Source organism: Meriones unguiculatus, assembly GCF_030254825.1.
Source record: "Meriones unguiculatus strain TT.TT164.6M chromosome X unlocalized genomic scaffold, Bangor_MerUng_6.1 ChrX_unordered_Scaffold_30, whole genome shotgun sequence".
Classification (NCBI taxonomy): Eukaryota; Metazoa; Chordata; class Mammalia; order Rodentia; family Muridae; genus Meriones; species Meriones unguiculatus.
The window spans coordinates 14,844,107-14,862,486 of record NW_026843706.1 but is presented as its reverse complement, the minus strand read 5'-3'; the positions used below and the strand labels follow the sequence as shown (position 1 = coordinate 14,862,486).

Genomic DNA, 18,380 nt, shown 5'->3' with positions numbered 1-18,380 from the left:
GTCCTCCAGCTTCTCTAGGGAGGACCTAAGAAAACAAATAGCACTATGGAAAGTAGAGGTTGAATGGCAGAGATCAAAGGTTGTGGGGAGGAAAGTGAGACACCAACACTACAAAGGCAATTGGTAAGAATACAACCCTGAGCATAAAGATGGTGGTACAGTGGTTCTCCTAATCCAAGCATACATGATGAACTCCAAAGTGTCAAGTGTGTAAGTTACTAACTCCCAGTGAGAAACAGAGTGACATTGAAAGATCTCAGTGCTGGAGACTGTCTGCTCCTCTCACTCATGGCCTTTGCTTACTCATAGATCCTGCTTTCACTAAGATATCCATAGAACATTCATATCCTAGGTCCGCCTTCTCTGTTTACACTCCTGGCTTTCAAAACAGGGAAAGTGCTTGCTGTTGGAACAAATGAATTATGATAAAATACATTGTTGTGGTCTAGAATGAGTCTAGTCTGCTCTGATACAGGGAAGGGACTTTTCCTGCTATGAGTACCAGTGTCCTCACTGCATTAGTCAGTTTTCTACTGCAGTAACAAATACCTGAACTAATGAAACAAGAAAGACAGACCATTATCACTATTGTGAAGATTCTAGTTCATGGCTATGTGACCCCATTGCTTTGGGCTGAAGCACAGCACAGCATGTCAGGAGATAGGAGAGGGGCCTTTGCACTCGCACCTCATAGCCAGTTGTAAAAAGGAGAGAAAAGAAACAGATATTCCACAGGTCCCTAAAATCTCCCATAACATCCACCTCTGAAAGATCTACCACATTCCAACAGTAGCCAAGATAAAAACTAAGCTTTAGTAAAAAGAACTGAGATTGAGAGCTGGAAGCAACCATTGTTGCTCAGAAGAAGGTGTTCTAGAATTCTAAACCTAATTTAGAACCCAGGTAGCAACAAGTGCTCACTGGGATCTTGCTGACTCTCCCAATCTGGCTTCATCTTGCTTGACTATCTGGAGCAAACAGTATGACTCCTCCTTTGTCTACAGAGAACGATGCCTGAATGGATGAACTAGTACTGTCGTTCACATTAGAAAAGGAAATAGGAGAGGTCTGAAGGAAGAGGCAGAGGCAAAGTCTTCACTGGAAGTAGGGAAAAAAAAGAAGGATTACAGGCAGCAATGACAGAGGAGTCACAGAAAACTAGCCACTTTAGGTGCCTGTGGACATTCCATCAGTTGATTGGTATTGCAGACCAGAACTTAGAGAGCCAGCACCAGGCACATTGCAAAAGTCATGGTCATAGTGTGCAGACTTCAGGTGCACAACTCCGAGTTTCATGCCCCCATCCCACGCCTGCCGCACCTGGAGTAGCTCCAGAAAGACAAATGATTTACAGCAGAAAATAACAAAGTAACTTTGGAAACTCTAAATGATGTGGCTTTCCCTAAACTTGGGTTGTCCCTTTGAAATAGCACTTTACTACTGCCAGGACCCTTGATTTACTGTCAAGGGAATCTGTTGTAGAATGTGTACAGTAGATGTGAATGAAACTGTAAAATAACCACCAACAACTAGGGGAAGAAATAAAACATCGAAAATATCCTAGAAGCTTCCTAAGCACACTCTTTTCTGAGAGAACACACCTAATGTTGGGTCCCCAGAGACAACTCCAGAAGCAACTCTACACTCTGAGGAGTTAGGACCAAACTGTGTTGTCCATCCACATAACCAGCTTCGGTCTAGACTTCCATATATGCTCCTCACACAGGCTTATTCAGTTTGATATTAGGACTCTGTGGGCTTTTTAAATGTGCTTCTGTTGCTTTTTGATTTCAAGAGTGATCTGTTCTTTTGGAACTGAACTTTGAAAATGTGGAAAAGTATTTTTAAAAGCCCACAAACCTCAAGGGATGATAAAATATGTAAATATGAATATATAATAACCCAAAGATAACTCCTACTAGCATACTGGAATAGAGAATTTTGTTTTTTCTTTACAGAAATATATTTCTCATTAGTATAGTGCTATTAACCTGCATATATAACTTTTCCTCCCTTATTGTGAAACCTGGCCTGGCTATGGAAAGGTGTGGAAGATCTATATGCACTAAGTTAAGAAAGAAGTGAAAAGTAGAAAACCTGTATTCATGGATCTACTGGAGACACAAATGGTGACCCTAGTATGTCCCTCCTGATCACAGTCCACCCACCACAAGGGAATCCTCATTCTGTAGCTCAGACTAGTCTCAGACTCATGGCAACCCTCCTTACTCAGACTCCCAAGTGCTAAGAATCACAAACATGTGCCACCATGCTCAGCTAAAAAAAGTCGCAGGACACTTCTAGCTGGGTTCCTCCAGAGGAACGATATCTGGGTGGCTTTCCCAGTACTCCTTTGTCTGCAGCTTCCCTTTAAGGGAAATTAAGAGCTAAGTTCCCACCTCCATGCTGGGATGTGGAGCAACACTGTGGACAGAGTGCTAGGCTTGTAGAAGACATGAGACCAGCAAAGGATCAAGCCCCATCTCTGCCAGGATTGTGGAGAGACACACACCTGGGAAGGCAGAGGCCTGCTCATTACTTCAACACCCTTCAGCTCACACAGTTTCTGTTTGCCGCCTCCCCATCCCACTCAACACCCAGAACCAGAGTGTCTGATTCTCCTGTTCCAGAGCATGCTGAAGATTCCACCACATAGACCAAGTAGCTCTGTTATTTTTCCTTCTGCTGACTTGTGGTTCACCTTCTCTGAAGAGTAGTCAGTCTGCTTTGCTCTGTCTGAGTGGTTTTTCTTTGAGGGGTTTATTTGGTGGTAATGCTGATATTGTTTACAAATGTAGTCTGGCTATGTACCCAAATCGCCCTGGGACCCTCGGTCTAGCAGTCTTCTCACCTCTCTTTTTCTTCTGTACTAGTTATAGTACCTACCTGTCCAGGTCTGCATTTTATATCTTCACTAATTATGGTACTGTTGTCTCCTCTTTTCTCCTTCCTTTTCTGGTGGGAATTTGGTTTTAAAAACAAAATCAAACATAGAAGCTTGCCGTAGTTTCATGGATCTCTGGGAGGGAATGAATTTAGATGCATGCATTAGATTCACTGTTTAAATCCGGAAGTCCCCAAAGGAAATCCTGCCTCTCCCTTCCTTAGTTCTCTGAACTTGACTGTCAATTGGATGGCTCCCCTGGAAGCCCAGGGCTTAGAAGCCATGCTCACTCTGTCCAGCAGGGAGACATGAGGGAGCATGAAATTGGAAAAAGACCTTATTTCATATTGAAGCACAATGATTAGAAGCCTAGATTTAAAAAAAAAAAAAATCAGGCCTTGGCTCAGCCTCCACCTTTCCTCCTTGCTTTCCACAAGTTTTTGAGCAAGCTGCAATCAGGAGAGAAAGAGTTGGCATTCAATTTTGACTCTGGCTGACTGGAAGACTCCTGTGTACTATGTGCATGTTTTCTGCCTCTTATTTAATGGGGAACAGAAACTGCACCACATAGCCTAAAACTGTGATCCAAAGAAAGATATTTGATCTGCCAGAGGTTTCTAGATGTAAGAGCAATCTATTGTTACATGTGAGATACACTTAGAGGATGGTATCCCTTCCTCTGCTTCATGGGGATTTGTGTTTTGATGGGGAGTTGTAGCGTTTTTTAAAGCACCTTCCCCTATCTTGCTGCACCTGACAAATTAAGTAGTTCCAGGCCACTCATGATTGTACTACTGAAATAGGGCAGTCCACAGCATTGAGCCATTTGCTATAGTTGGTTCCATGTACCATCTGCAGGCCTTTCTGCCTGATGAACTACTAAGAGCACTGTAAGCAAATGCTAATGTTTGATGGAGGTCCACTTCTTTGTGTTTTTTTTCTCTTTGTTGTCTGAGAATTTTATACATGTACATTTGAGCACATCTATCCCCATTTCATGACCTCTAATTTCCACCTGCCCCTCAATTATTTTTTTCTTCACAATTTATTCATTATATATCCTGATTGAAGCCCCCTTCCTCAACTCCCCTCAGTCCCACCCTCTTTCCCTTTTCCCTTCATCCCTTTCCACTGAAAGGGGGAGTTCTCCACTATTGTTATCTGCCCATAGTTTAAGTCTCATCAGGACTGCTTGGATCCTCTTCCTCCGTGACCTGGCAAGGCTGCATCATCAGGTGCGAGTGATTAGAGAGCAGTCAACTGAGTTAATGATAGAGGCAGCCCCTGATCCCCTCCCTCAGAGATTCACATGGAGACTGAGCTGCCAATTAACCACATCTGAGCAGGTGGTCTAGGTCCTCTCCATGCGTGGTCTTCCATTGATGCATCAGTCTCTACAGGACCCCCTGGGCTCCGATGTTTTAATTTTGTTGGTTTCCCCTCCATTTCCCTCTAATCCCACCCCTTTCTTCCTTCAAAAGACTCCCTGTGCTCTGCCCAAAGTCTGGCTGTGAGTCTCAGCATCTGCTTCTATCTCCTGTTGGGTGAATCCTTTCAGGGGACCCTATATTGTAGACTCCCATCCTGTTTGCCATTCTGAATATTTAAGTATCCTCCCTAGGGTCCTCCTTAGTGTTTAGCTTTTTTAGGTCTGTAGATGGCTGTCCTATATTATATGGCTAATATCTGCTTATTAGTGAATCACATACTCTTTTTTTTTTTAAACCCAAAAAGTCCACTTGGTATTGCCTCCATGTGTATGCATAGGACTTACATAGGTCTTGTGTATGTACTCACAGCTACTATGAGTTCATTTGTGTGACTCTCCTTTTATGTTTTGAATATTTTGTTTTACTATAGTCATCCTCTGCCTTTACTTTTATAATCTTCCACCTAGAGGTTTAGGGGAAGGAGTTTGATATAGACTTTCCATATAAGTCTCTGTACTCAGAGTCTCTTATTCTCTCTGTTAACCAGTTGTATGTCTCTGGGTTAATCGCCATACATTGCAAGAAGAAGCTTCTCTGATGGGACTTAAGAAATGTACTAATCTATGCAAATAAAAATAAATTAGGGGACTATTTATTCCCAGTTATCACACTAATTAATTTAAGTTCTCCCCCAGGGTCTACAACCTAGCTAACCATGGGGTTTTTGATCAATTATTAACAGCACTAGGATAGTTTAACCTTAAAAGTCCTTAAATCCAATCAGCAAGTATTTGTGCTACACTATAACATTTGTGCCACTATTGGACAAGTTAGTGTGTCTTGCCAGACCACCTGCTATGGGAGCTCACAGCATATACAGCTGAGTGAGATGGCTGATTCCTTTTCTCCTCTAGTAGCATGCATAGCACTTTCCAGCTTATGTATGCTACTCAGTAAGGATGAAGCTTCCAGGTCAGTTCCAGCTTGATTTTTCCAGGTTCTATAACTCAGGTATATAGTGTCTTACAATGGGGTTTTACCATCCACTTCTGATGAGTAACAAAGAGTAATGGGGATTGCCAGTAATGATTGGAAGTCCTTAGGATCTCACGGACCAAAAACTCAAAAAGAAGCAACCCATTCCTGGCATCAAGCCTATGTTATCCATAAGCATCATTTGCCCATGTTTTAGGTAACTCCATTTAAATATATATATATATACATATATATATATGTATATATATACATATGTATGTATGTATGTGTGTATACACTTTACTAATCTTCTATAGCAGTGGGTTTTCATATGATTTATTCAAAGGTCTTTCATGTTAGTTGTCCCTCCCATATCCTCCCTCTACCTTGCCTTCCCATACCCCATCTCACTCAAATGTTTTTGCTCTATTATTTCTTGTTTCTACTTTGCATCACCTGTGTTCTATTCATTGAAAAGCTCTCCTATGACCCCTTACTAGTTTCATAATATCTATAGGTAAATAGAAGTCCATTCCTTAAGTAATTTCATCATTAAACTGTTTTCAGACATTAAGTTACAGAGGATTACTAAGAAACTAAAACAAACAAACAAACAAACAAATCAACAAAAAAACCAAACAAACCTTTCATTCTCTGTGAATAAGCCCAGTGTGTGGCTTTTACAGTCTTATCAAGGAGGAAGGCAAGTTTCAGAACCTGAAAAATATGTGTATATCAGGATTTTTCAAACTCTAATGTTTAAAAACATATTTGTAGTCTTACCTATAATCCAAGCATTATGGAGGTAGAGTCTGGAAGATCAGGAAATCAAGGTCCTCCTCAACTACATAGTGAGTTCAGTAAGTTTGAGGATAGTCTAGAACCCATAAGAACTTGTTTCTATAAAACTTCTATATAATAGTATTCAGAGTTATCAAGGAGCTAAGCAAGTAGGCATGAAGAATTGTGAACTCTTCAAAATCATAGTTCTCCTGTCTCGTCCTGATGAACTTGCTCCAAAGACAAATAGAACTTGATGAGCTCACTGAGCTTGCTAGCTGGGGCAAATATCAGAAGAGCAAAATATGCTTGACCTTGAAAGGGGATTGCTGGCCTATAAATCTTAGATAGATGTGTGTTAATTTTAAAATATTGAAAGCAGCTAGTCCTTTTCTTATTGCCATATTTAAATATGTAGAACTTATTCTTAAAATGGCTGGAACCTCCCCTGGAACCATGCCTGTACTCTTACATGCTACATGTGGATTTGGGAATGAAGCAAACCCATGTCCACATCTTGCTTTGGTACTAAATAGCTGTGTGACTTTGGGCAACTTAGTTAATCTCTCTGGGCCTCCATATCCTTACCTGAAAAGTAAAGGCTGTAATAGCCCCTACCTCATAGACAGCTATTTGTAAGGACAGAGTGAGATCAAATGTTTAAAGCCATTGAGTTAGTTAGTTCCAGGAGCTTAGTAAATGTTCAGTAAATTCACTAGTGTAGTTTTATTGTTATTTCAAATCATATAGTATAGACCATACATCTTTAATAGATCATCTATTGGAAATAGTTCTCCAACATAAGTGCCCACTAAGTGTTTCTTGTAGTGAATTGAATGCATCCAAATGTTTAGCTTTGATTTAGGTAGTGAACATTCCCCTTTCCCCTGGCCTTCTGGGGTGGACAAATTAGACCATTTATAGTTCAAAGATGAAAACAAGAGATCCTGCTTAATACAGAAAAACAGAATGGCTCCCCATCATGTAGCTTGCCCCATCCTCTGAGACATGACAGCTGCTAACTTGTGTGCTTGTCAGTGTGTCAAGGCTCTACTAGCCACCTAGTTGAGTTTTGAAGCCTTTGCTAATGTGGGCATCAAGAAAAGGTTATTTTAATTGCCTTATCTGAAGAAACTGGAGTATGCATTTCACACTTCCAGAATAGGTGAAATCCTTGTTTTGTAAAAAAAAAAAAAAAAAAAGGCAAGGAAGCTCAACCCACTCTAGAACCAGAACTTTAAGGCCCTGCTGGGGTCTGGTACAGTGAGGACTGTAGTTCAGGGAATGGTTGAGAGGAGGCACATGCTTAACTGGTTTTGCACTCACCTCAGCATGTCTACACACTAGTGCCTACAAACTATGGTTAAACTCTGTGTTCTATTGTGAGTGTGGGTTGGGGGTGGGAGGAATCCCAATGTGCCAAGGTCATTGTCAGTGAACCACCTATCTGATTTAGCTTTATTTCTGCTTCTAACAAGACAGTCATTGCTTAAGGAGGGACATCACTCATATGGAATCCTTTTATGGGAATTAAGTATTCCCCCAAACGAACCAAAATACATTAAAAATTTGTTGGTATTCTAGGGAGGAGGACACGTTACATAGTAAGTGAATTTTCTGTGGAGAGAGACTATATATTCTAACTGATCCTCAAAGGAGTCTATGATCCATAGTAAGCTAAAAGCACAAAGATGTTTAGTTTTGCTTCTCCCAGACCAGTTGATGTGTATAACCACAACAGTCAAAGAACCCAATTAGTTTGTCAGGGCAGTGACAAAATCAGTCAGAAGCCTTTTGTGGCTAAACAGCTGATGGATTGTTCAATCGGTTGTTGTAGACTCATGTAGACAAAGCCTGCAAGCTTGGGGAAGCCAGGTCTCCCCGGGTCAGCCTCGGGCGACAGCCCCCATCCCGCCATGCCCGAGGAAGTGAGTCCTTCCTGCCTGGCAGCTCCTTTGCTCATGAGCTGGCCCGAGTCACCTCCTCGTGCAACACCACAGAGGCAGCCCCTTGGGGCAGCTGGGATCCGAAGGCCTGGAGGCAGGTGCCTGCTCCACTACTGCCTAGCTGCGATGCTGCAGGTAAGTCACTTTCCCCTGTGCCTCGCTTTCCTCATATGTCAGCTGGGGCACAACCCCCTGCTCAGCCTGCCTGCCTGCCTCACAGGGATTGGGAGGAACTCAGGAGGTGACAGCTCTGAAAAGTAGGCCCTTTGCAACCCACAGGGATCTGTGCAACTATGAGGGATTTCTACTACCTTCTAGATTACTTTCTTCTTAGCATTCTTTGGCAAAGTGACGAAATCAAGCAAGCAGAGTAGTCCAAGCACCTTAGCCTTACCTCTAAAAAGTTGGAGTTTGCCAGGGCAATCTCTCCCATTGACACCTATCTTCTAGTACCTCATTTGTTTATTTTCCTGCCTGCTTGCCTGACTCTGTGTCCAGACTGTCAGGGTACACCTCCAAATCTCCTACCCCATGTCTGTCTGTCTGATACCTAGGGAGAATTCAGAAAATTCACGGACTCCATATCCTGACCATATTCTCCTATGGGTTCCACACACCATACCATTCTTTGGCCTCACTCAGGACTCCTTCTCCATAAGTGGACAGCTGGGTCACCCTGTTAAAGGGAAGGCAGTCGGGGGAACATGTTTCAGTGTTTATGCCAAGCTTACCAAAGCTATCTGAGTTTAGCTTAACCTCTCTCAATTCTAGAGTCTAAAAGAAATAACTTGGCATGCCTCAGAGTCCCATTAGTGGCCATGAAAGCAAGGTGATAGATACAAGCCTTGGCAGAAGATTTCATTTGAACCATAGAGTTATTGTTCTGAGGCATGAAATATCAATGCCCACAGGATGTCTGCCCTATCTGTAGAAGATGGTCATCAAGCTGAAAGAACCTCCAGATATTCTGGCCTTTAATGGAAATTCTGTTTTAGTATTCACAGCTTTGTTTTCTTTATCCTGTGTGCCCTGGCCTGGAAGAACAAGCCGTGCTTTCCAGTCAAGGGCTATTGATTTCTCTCTCCCTCAGCGTCCCAGCACTGCTTAGCTGCCCCCTCTTCAGTTGAAACCAGAAGAATCTTGTCCAGCCCAAAGCTCCCAGGGATACTGGATGACTCCTCAGGAGACTCCATCCACTATGAATATTGTTTTCACCTGGCCCTGCCCAGTTCTTCCTTGGCCTCAGATGCCACATGAGAAGATTTCTGTTAGCTTGCATAGCAAATTCCTACTACCAATATTACTAATTCTCTGTGCCTGAGGCCAGTGCCATTCCTGCTGGGGTGAAGGCTCAGTGATATCTCTACTTTGAGAGCTAGGTTTACATTCCCTCTCAGTCTCTAGTAACTGCAGCCAGTGGGTCAGGGTGAGCCAGAGGTTTTAGGCACTGCAGAGACAGAAGAAATACAGGTCTCTTCTGTCTAGGGATCATCCCTAGCATTTAAATCAAACACTGCAGGTATCAGCCAGCGCTGAAAACCACCAAGACCAGGTAAGAGGGCCTTCATAGACTTTGGTCAAGGGCAAAGATACCCTTAAGGTACAGATGAGCCACACAAAGCTCTGTCATTTACTTGTGATAACGTTTCTTTTGTGAAGCCCTCAAGGATGCTTTAGAATGCTCTAAGGGTAGCTCCAGCACCGTAAGTGAAGCTGGCATCCATTTATGCAGAGGGACAAGGAATGACCTCAAAGGCCAACACAACCCTGGGTCTTTCCAATAAAGAAATGGTATAGCATATCTGGTAATAGTATGACATGAAGGCGCTGCTCATGCTTGTTGACTGGGTGTCCCGTCACCTTGCAATAGTGCCTTTAAAAGACAACCTAACTCCAATGATTGGCCTGTGTCTTGCCAATAGATAGATATATTCAGTAACAATCTCATGATGAGGGTAGGCTGGCCCTGAGCACAGCAAACATAAATATTTGTAAGCTGACTGCTAAAGGGAATGGTTGAGTTACCCTGTAAGCCTTATCTTCCCATGTAGTCCTCAAGCAGATAGGATTAGGGAACCTCAGGATCATGAGCAGGGGGTAGTTACTTTTCAAGTCTGGCTTCCAATGCCTACAAAAGTAAATGCTATTCCTTGTGGGGTAATAAACAAGCTATGCCAGAGTTCATTAACCTTTGGGACAAATAGCTGAATGCCTTCTCTACCTTAGTAGGCTGGCTTCAGTAGGGAACACACAAATGGCAGAGCCTGTTGCAAGAGCAGGTGGGAAGTGCCTTGTAGGGAAAAAAGCAATGACCTTCTCTCTTTCTCCCTTTCCTTTCCTGTTTCCCCATGCTCCTTTTTATCCCCTCATCTCTCTCCCTCATCTCCCTCTTCCCCCTCTTCTCCCTCCTTCTCTCTCTTCTTTTTCTCTCTTTCCTTCCCCCATTCATCACAGTTTCTTTCCCTTTCCTCCACTCTCTTCATCCCTCTTGACCCTGTTCCCCATTTTTCCCTCCTTCTCTTCCTCTTCCTTTCCTCCCTTCTCCAGTACTCTATTTCCCTAGAAGATCACAGGGTGGGTAACTTTTGTCCAAATGAAGCAAAAACCCAAGGACCTTTTGTGGGACATTTGCCCAGTTCTTGCTGGCTCCAATGACCCTACCTTCATGTTGGAGAATCCTTTTGTACATCTGTTGAGCTGGCCACACCTGGGGCCCACAAGTAACACTCAGATGCTGGCTAGAGCTGATGTATCCATATCTCACTTCTGGCAGGCCCTGTGCTAAGAGCTGTATTAATAGGCAGTGGCAGCATTGGAGAAACCAAGGCCTTTTACCTCTCTCTTAATTGGCACATAAGTCAAGGCACTATCATCCCAGAATCTCCAACTGGTGCTTTCCAGCTTCTTGGGTATCAGTATGAAGCTTCCAGAAAGGCAGGACCTGTTGGTAAATGTGATTTAAGTGGAGCTGGAAAAGGGTGTGACAGAGGAAGAACTGGGGTCTTAGTTACCTGAGACTATCTGCTAGCCCCAGCCCTAGGATTCCTAGCTTAGCCACTGGGAAAGAAATAGTCTTGGGCTCCCATATGGCCTGCTGGTCAGTGTCTTACAACAAGATCTGTATGACAATTACAGCTCTGGAAATTTGACTCATTTAATGACCCTTCCATATGTGCTTAGGAAAAGCCACCAGAACTGCCTGGGCTATCCTTCACAAGAGGAGCTGCAAGTGTGTACTGTAACCAAGCAGCAATTCTCAGCCACCATTTCCTCCTGGTCTCTGAAACCATTTGTCATTTCCTGTTTTCTCCATTTTCCTATGGTTCTAATTGTCAGTGTCAAACGGCAACAACTATTTTCTTGGGGCTTATCTTTGTAGCACATTGATTCAGAACAAAGGATGGGAGCCTCGTCTGCAAAACAAAGGAAGCAGCCTCCTCTGGAGGCCTGGATAGAATGCAGGCGCCTTCAGCCAGGGACAGCAGGACTTTGGTGGGAGAAGTGGGCTTCAGGGCAAACAGCCAGCCCATGGAGGACACTCAGACTCAGGGGTCCTACAGAGCTGGCTGTCAGCAACTGGGCAAGCACAGAGGCCCTGTTAAGCCTTAGCTAGATATCCACCAGCCATTTTGGAGGTTCTAGAATGTATGCTTCCCTGGACAAAGACTTCCCATCACCCAATTTATCCTTGTGAACCTGGCCCAAGTCTACAGTGCTCTCTCTTATCTGGTAGACCAGGTGGGCTAGGATGGCATCCTTTGACTGCTGCCTCAAGTCAGCCTTTCTTTCCATCCCTCTTCCCCTGTGCATTTTTGTTCCCTACTCTGATTTCTGCTGGGTCACACTCTTGTGCCTCTACCCACAAACAACAACATTGTGACTTGAAAAGTAATGACATAAACAGGATGGAATCCAGGTGAGCTGGGACATCAGTGGCCATGCAGGCAGAAGTGAGTAGTGCACTACATCCACAGTTAAAAGGCATTGCACTTGCTAGCCAAGTTGTTGTGGAGAGTCATTTAATCTCTTGAACCTCACATGTCAGTTCAGTAATCTGGGGACTGTAGATCTTTCCTGGTATCCTTAGGAGGAAAAACAGAAGTGAAAGAGCCATCTTTAGAAATGGTCACCCGCCCAGAGAATCTGTAGCCAGATTCAGATAGACTGGCCTGGGCTGGGCCACTCCTCTGGGTTATGACCTCAAGACAGGAAACAGTGGGTGTGAAGTGCTCAGGATGGTAAAACTGATGCACCCCAACCAACTCCCTCTAGACCCAGTGCTTTAATAGGAAGAGGACAGCTCTGTTGGTCAGCTGAGATGGAGCCTCCCTCCCTGCAGTACTGGAGGAGGCAAGAGCTCCACAGGAAGCTGCCTAAGGGCAGAGTAGGAAAGCAAAGCCCAGGCTGGGTAAATCGCTTATGCCATAGTCTTGCCGGTGCCATGTGTTTGTCCTCTCTGCCTTGGCAGGGACTAAGGCCAGGAGCTACTGCCAGGCTTGTGAGCTGGGCACATTCCCAAGCACTGCACACCAGCCCTTCTCATTGCAGAAAAGGGCTTCTAGGAGAATTTTTTGCTGGAGAAACTGTCCATACACAGGCATCCCATACCCTAAGAGCCAATCTTCTGGCATCTCGGGTCACCAGGCCAGCAGGTGACCTAATGGTGTGTGCTTCCTGGCACCTGCCTCTGATGGTTGGCATACTGGCAACAGATTATTTGAGAAGGCAGAGAGAGGTGGAGGTGGTAGCAGGTGGTAAGAGAAGGTGAGTCTTGACCTGTGGCAAGTCAGACCTTCATTCCAGCCACAGTCAGGCCCTGCCAACATGATAGGCTCAGAGAAAGCTGCAGCCACTATGCCTGGTCTCCAGGTTTTATTAGTAGCCTGTTTGCACTTTTCCCCTTGATCCCATGGGCTGATTCCAAACTGAGTGTGTGACCTGAGGCCCAAGTAGGGCTCCTCCCCTTGAACACCCATCGTACTTTGAGATGAATATAGGAAGTTCCACCCCTACTCCATCCTGCATCAGGCCAGAAGGAAGGCAAGTGCCAGTGAGGGTCTGGGTGCTCTGTGTGTGTCTATCTGACCACATGGCCATCCAGGAACATCTGAATAGAACTTCAGTACTTACTCCATAACAGTCCTACAAAAAGTGTGCAGTCACCAACAAATAGCCCAGAATGTGCTCTGCTCTAGCCCTAGCACCCCCAGCTCACCAACCATCCCTTGACTGGGTAATTTGAAGTGTTTATCCCTATTCTCCATTGCTTACAATCTTCTGGATATAGCTACTTTATCACAAGCTCTCAGAGTGACGTGTCCAGATACCTGTTAGAACTGTGAGTATGGTTTGACCAAATTAGAATAGTAAAAGACTGTCTCCTCCTTCCTTCTACATACTCTGCTTCTAATAATGTAGCCTAATGTTATATTTGCTCTCTTGGCAACCATCTCTCACTGCTGACCCATCCTGAGCAGACAAAACTCCAGAATATCTAACCGTTTCTTTCTATACTCTTGCTATTACACTCCGTCTATTCTGCCTCATTCTATGCTGTTGCAGTTGGTCTCCTTAAGCCAGATGCAGACTCTTTTCTGTCTACTTGTGGGATATTACTTGGGAGGGTGGGGCATGCATGTGAGTATGTGTTGATGTGTCCTCTCATGCTTTTGCTGCACTAAAGCTGAGTCCCAGATCCCTACACAGTAATCCAAGGCCAGTATTTCTTGGTATCTGCAATCTAATATGGCCCTTTTCGTCTTCTGTTTAGCAAGAGAAGCAGAGATCAGGTCCTACGGCAATGACCCCTAAACAGAGGAGTGCGTATATTACCGAGCAGATGACTCAATTTCAAGGTAAGCAGAAAAGATCAGTGTGCCCAAAGGAGCCAGGGATGTGGAGTACGGTTCATTTTTGTATACAGTTTCTGCATGTGGTGTTAGAGGGACAGGGCAAGGTCTGAAAATCACATCAGTTGTCCCCAGGATGGGCTTCTAACACTGAGAGCATTCATTTATCTCAGAGCACATTCTATCTCAGTGAGAGGCCTGGTCATAATCGTTCCAGTACCACTTTAATTGAAGAGATTGAGTAGGCTGAGTCTAGTTCCTTAAAGCCCCTGTTCTGTCATTGTTGCTCATTGTTATCTGGAGACAGGGTCTCACTCTGTAGCCCAGGCTGCTCTTAAACTCCAGTTGTCATTGTGCCTCAGTCTCCCAAAAGTACATCACCATCACCCCACTTTTATTGAGTAACAGGCCCCCTTGCCCTGCCCTGTCCCTCTCCTCCAACATACCTGTTCCAATTTATTTCTAATGGGTTTCATGACCATTATCTCTGGAAGGTATGGGAATGAAAATGGAGTTGTAGATACTCTATCACAGTTACTTATTGTATTTGTGTGAGGGGTGCCTCCACAGATAACTAAGGATTCCTAGCCTGTATCACAGCTATCAAATACGGTTGATATTTATTGGCAGTGGTCAGAAAAAACAAGCTCCTACTTCATGAAACTTACAGATGCACCAAGGCAACCTGAGATAAACAATCCTCTAAACCAGTGCAATGATATGTAAGCCTTGGGCCCCAGAGATGCAGGGCTCAGCCACATCTTTATTTCAGCCCCATGTTAACTCCACATCGTTGTTCTTCATTCTTTTGCAAAATACCATGCTCTTTTTGACCTAGTAGCATTCCTCTCTGTGCCCCACTGGCCAGGCACAGAGGTAATGGGCAAGCCTGAGTCAGCAGAAATGGGACTCAGAGGACTATCCTTAGGAGGTTTAGATTATAGCCTAGATGAAACACTTAATCCATGCTATGGAAAGATCCTAGGCATAGTCACAAGTGAAGGGAGGATAAAATCTAATTATAGTGCCAAGCATAAGTTAAAGAAGAGGTCACATAGGCCAGGAATGACACTCCCTACTTGACCTCAAGCAAAGTGCACCACTACCACCTGCCTCAGTCCCCAATCCACAGAACTCTCAGTAAATATGGGTCCTGAGGGCTATCACAATAATAAAGAGAAATGCATCTCCATCCTAAAGTGCTAAGGTTCTCACCTTTCATGATCCTGTTTCTCCACCACACTCATCCCAGGTCTCCAGGTCTGAAGCTTCCAAGTTTTGTGTCTTTAGAAACAACCTCCTCTGTAGTTCAGATCAGAAATATATGAGCCACTGGTCTGAATGCTGATACTGCCTAGGCTGTGGGACTTTGGAGTGAACAGAATACTGCCCTCACTCCTGTGTATCATATTTATCAGGTAGAAAAACTGAAGGAAATTGTGTCCTCTGTTGTCTAAGAGGTTGAGCTTTCTTCCTCAGGCCCTCCCCTACCTCACCCTTTGCTCCACAAAATAGGAACCATCTGTTGAAAAATGGATAGTAGTCACATCCTACCCTCATAGAACCTTCAATACACATGAAGAGGCAAACAAATCAGTTGGCATTTCAAGTACAAAGATTGCTCTTTGTAGAGCAATGGTTTGCAACCTGTGAACTGTGACCCCTTTTGGGGGGGGGGTGTTGGCCTAGCTTTTCACATGGGATTGCATATCATATATCCTGTGTATCAGGTATTTACATTATGATTCTTAAAAGTATTAATGTAATATACAGGAGTGGGGACAGCAAAATTACAGTTATGAAGTAGCAATGAAAATAATTTCATGGGTCGGGGTCAATACAACATGAGGAGCTGTATTAAAGGGCCAACAGCATTTGGAAGGTTAAGAACCATTGTTGTAGAGGATGCTCTGAGCATAAAGACCTTCATTCCAGGCTACAGGCAAAGGAAGGAGGTGAATTGGGAGGGACTCAGAGAGACAGTCAAGGGTAGAAGTGAAGAAAACATTGTGCCTATAGCTTCTGCCCAGTGACCGTAGCCCAAACTGAGGATAACTTTGGAACTAATTTCTATGTTTCTTTCTATGCAGCAGAACAAGAACAAGTCATCTCCAAGTGTAGGCCTAAGATGAGACCCTCATCCAACCAGCATCTGATGCCACCCAACACTGAGCTCCTTCAGGACAAGCTGATTCTAAGAATATTACCACCCACAAGTCACATGGGTGTTTTCTCATCAACTCTGAAGAAGGAGCAAGTCAACACTGGCCTTCCATTTCCCATCTCCCCAGGCTCGGGTCAGGATCCCCTAAATAGTCTTGGCTCTGTCTGTGCCAAAGCCAAGGCCATGCCCTTAGAAGTGCCCCTGCCCAAGCTCTGTATTAGCCCCCTAGACAACCAACCCTTGACTCCCCACCAACTCAGCCTCTCCAGTGTGCCAATGATGTCTTCAGTGTTCAGTAATGCAGTCTGGACAGTAGGAGCTGCAGCTCTAGCCACACCTGTTTCAAAGGAATCACCCCTCAACCAAGTAGATAATAGCATGCTGCAGCATTTTGATAGCAACTTCATCATCTTTGCCAAGGTACCTGTGAATATACCCCCAACAGCGCTAGCATTTTCATCTCAACAGGCTGTGGTCCAGGCCTGTCAGATGGCCCCAGGAGCCAGGTCTGGCCGGAAGGTGCGTGCCTCCCTGGCCAGCCCCAGATTGAGCCTATTGGGCAATCAAAGCCTTGTGCAGAGCCCAGCACAGGGACCTGTGCCTGTGTCAAGCACCAAGTCCCTACAACAGAGCATGGCCAGCTGCTCTCCCATGAGTCCTATTCAGGGACTAGAGCCACCAAGCTATGCAGCTGCTACTGCTGCCACTAGCCAGTCCCCAGGTACATTGTTCAGAATAGACATACCCCCTGAGCCACAGGACAATGTCTTGCCTCAGGCCTGGTCCCCAACAGATGGTGTGATTTCACCATCATCTGCAGGCAGTGAGGTGGATTTCACAGAAGAGTTTCTGGATGAAGACCGGGTGTCCAACTTGTGGCTGATATATGACATTTTGGAACAGCATGCTGCTGCCCAAAATGCCACAACCCAGAATGCTGACCAAGTCACCCAGGGTGCTGAGGAGTTATAAATCAAAGCAGGGTGTTCTAGAAAGACCCATGCTGTCACTCAAAGGAGTGACCTGAATCTGCAGCCAACTTGAAACTGGCCCCAGTCCCCCACACTAGGCTCCTAGTTAAAATCTGAACCCTGACAGTACTGCTTATCCCTCTATCTACCTGACCAATAAAAAGCTGGTGATTTTTCAAGCTACTTGTACATATTTGAAAATTTTGTAAATGGTTTTCCTAATCATAAATGACAGAAGTATTTATACTTGGTTTTGTGGCTTTGTAAATAAAGTGGCGGCTTTGGTTTCAATAGAGTTGTGTTTATTATCCATTGTTCCAAATACGCAGACTGTGTTGTTCGCTCCAGTGATACCTTGCTAAAACAGGTGGCTGAGCCACTGAGATTTTCATGCCATGAGAGATGTGAATGTGACCAAGCAGTGTTGTGCAAACTGACAAATGCCAAATGGAAAGCCACTTGGTCATTAATTTCCACTCCATTACAAACTGTACTACCCAGTGTGACTCTTAATCTCTTGCAAGCCTTTAAGTCCCAGCTAGTTCTTTTCTAATGAGCATTTACAGCAAAAGTCATGGTATGGTTAAGTATCCCACAGAGACACCCATGAAAGGCCAAGAGTGTCCTTTAGGTTTGGTTAAGAATGGTGCAGAGATAGCCTGTGAGCTGAGCACTGTATGAGCTGGCCACCTCAAGGAACTAGAGCGTTCCCTTCCCTTTGTCACCTATGGTGACCTTCAGACACAGAGAAAGCCCCAGCATTAGACAGCTTTGGTGCACCATCACAGAGTGATGCTTTAAAGTTTGCTTTAAATCATGTGACACTCATTTTGATGTAAATCTCTGTGGTTTGGGGGAAAGTCTGTAAACATTAAGAGTTGATTTAGGGTTTGTCTTTAATGGTTTCTATTTGCGATTCTTGTCATGTATATTTAAATGTTTGTTAGAGAAAATCCACATTCACTGTCCTGTAAACTTTTCTCAGTGTCCAGATTTTGTGTAATCACATTTTAATTGCCACCTTGTATTTTGATTCTATATTTGAAACCTGGCATCTGTTTTGGGCCAGTGTTTTTGTTGTTGTTTTTCTTTTTTCCTGTTTGTTTTCCTTTGTTCTGTAATAAACAGCCAGGAGAAAAGTGTCTCTGTGTTTTCATTCCAGTACTTAAAATCCAAAGTTAGCTATAACTTTGGTGCTCCCAGAGGCTTCTTCTATTCTGTGTATCACAAAAATGCTGCAGCAGGGTCAAAATGTGTGTGTGTGTGTGTGTGTGTGTGTGTGTGTATGTGTGTGTGTGTCTGTCTCACTACAAAATCCAGGGGTTCCCTGCCACCATCCTTCTACCCTTGTGGGAGCACATATTTTTCTCCCTGGTCAGAT

The 18,380-nt window shown here is 44.3% G+C and overlaps 1 protein-coding gene across 6 annotated transcripts in view; it reads left to right on the top strand.

Annotated features, from left to right (window-relative positions):
• Mamld1 (mastermind like domain containing 1) overlaps positions 1–18,141 on the top strand; it is a 128,258-nt gene extending 110,117 nt beyond the window's left edge. For 2 of the 6 annotated variants that reach the window (XM_021654556.2, XM_021654555.2), the window contains 3 exons: positions 7,907–8,150; positions 13,786–13,870; positions 15,955–16,092. In XM_021654556.2, the coding sequence (XP_021510231.1) occupies positions 7,907–8,150; positions 13,786–13,826 (285 nt within the window). In that variant the 3' untranslated portion in view covers positions 13,827–13,870; positions 15,955–16,092. Of the gene's footprint in view, positions 1–7,906; positions 8,151–13,785; positions 13,871–15,954 lie in introns of all 6 variants that reach the window. The other 4 variants (XM_060376779.1, XM_060376780.1, XM_060376782.1 and 1 more) reach the window with 3 other exon arrangements.
• Positions 18,142–18,380: the final 239 nt, after the last annotated feature.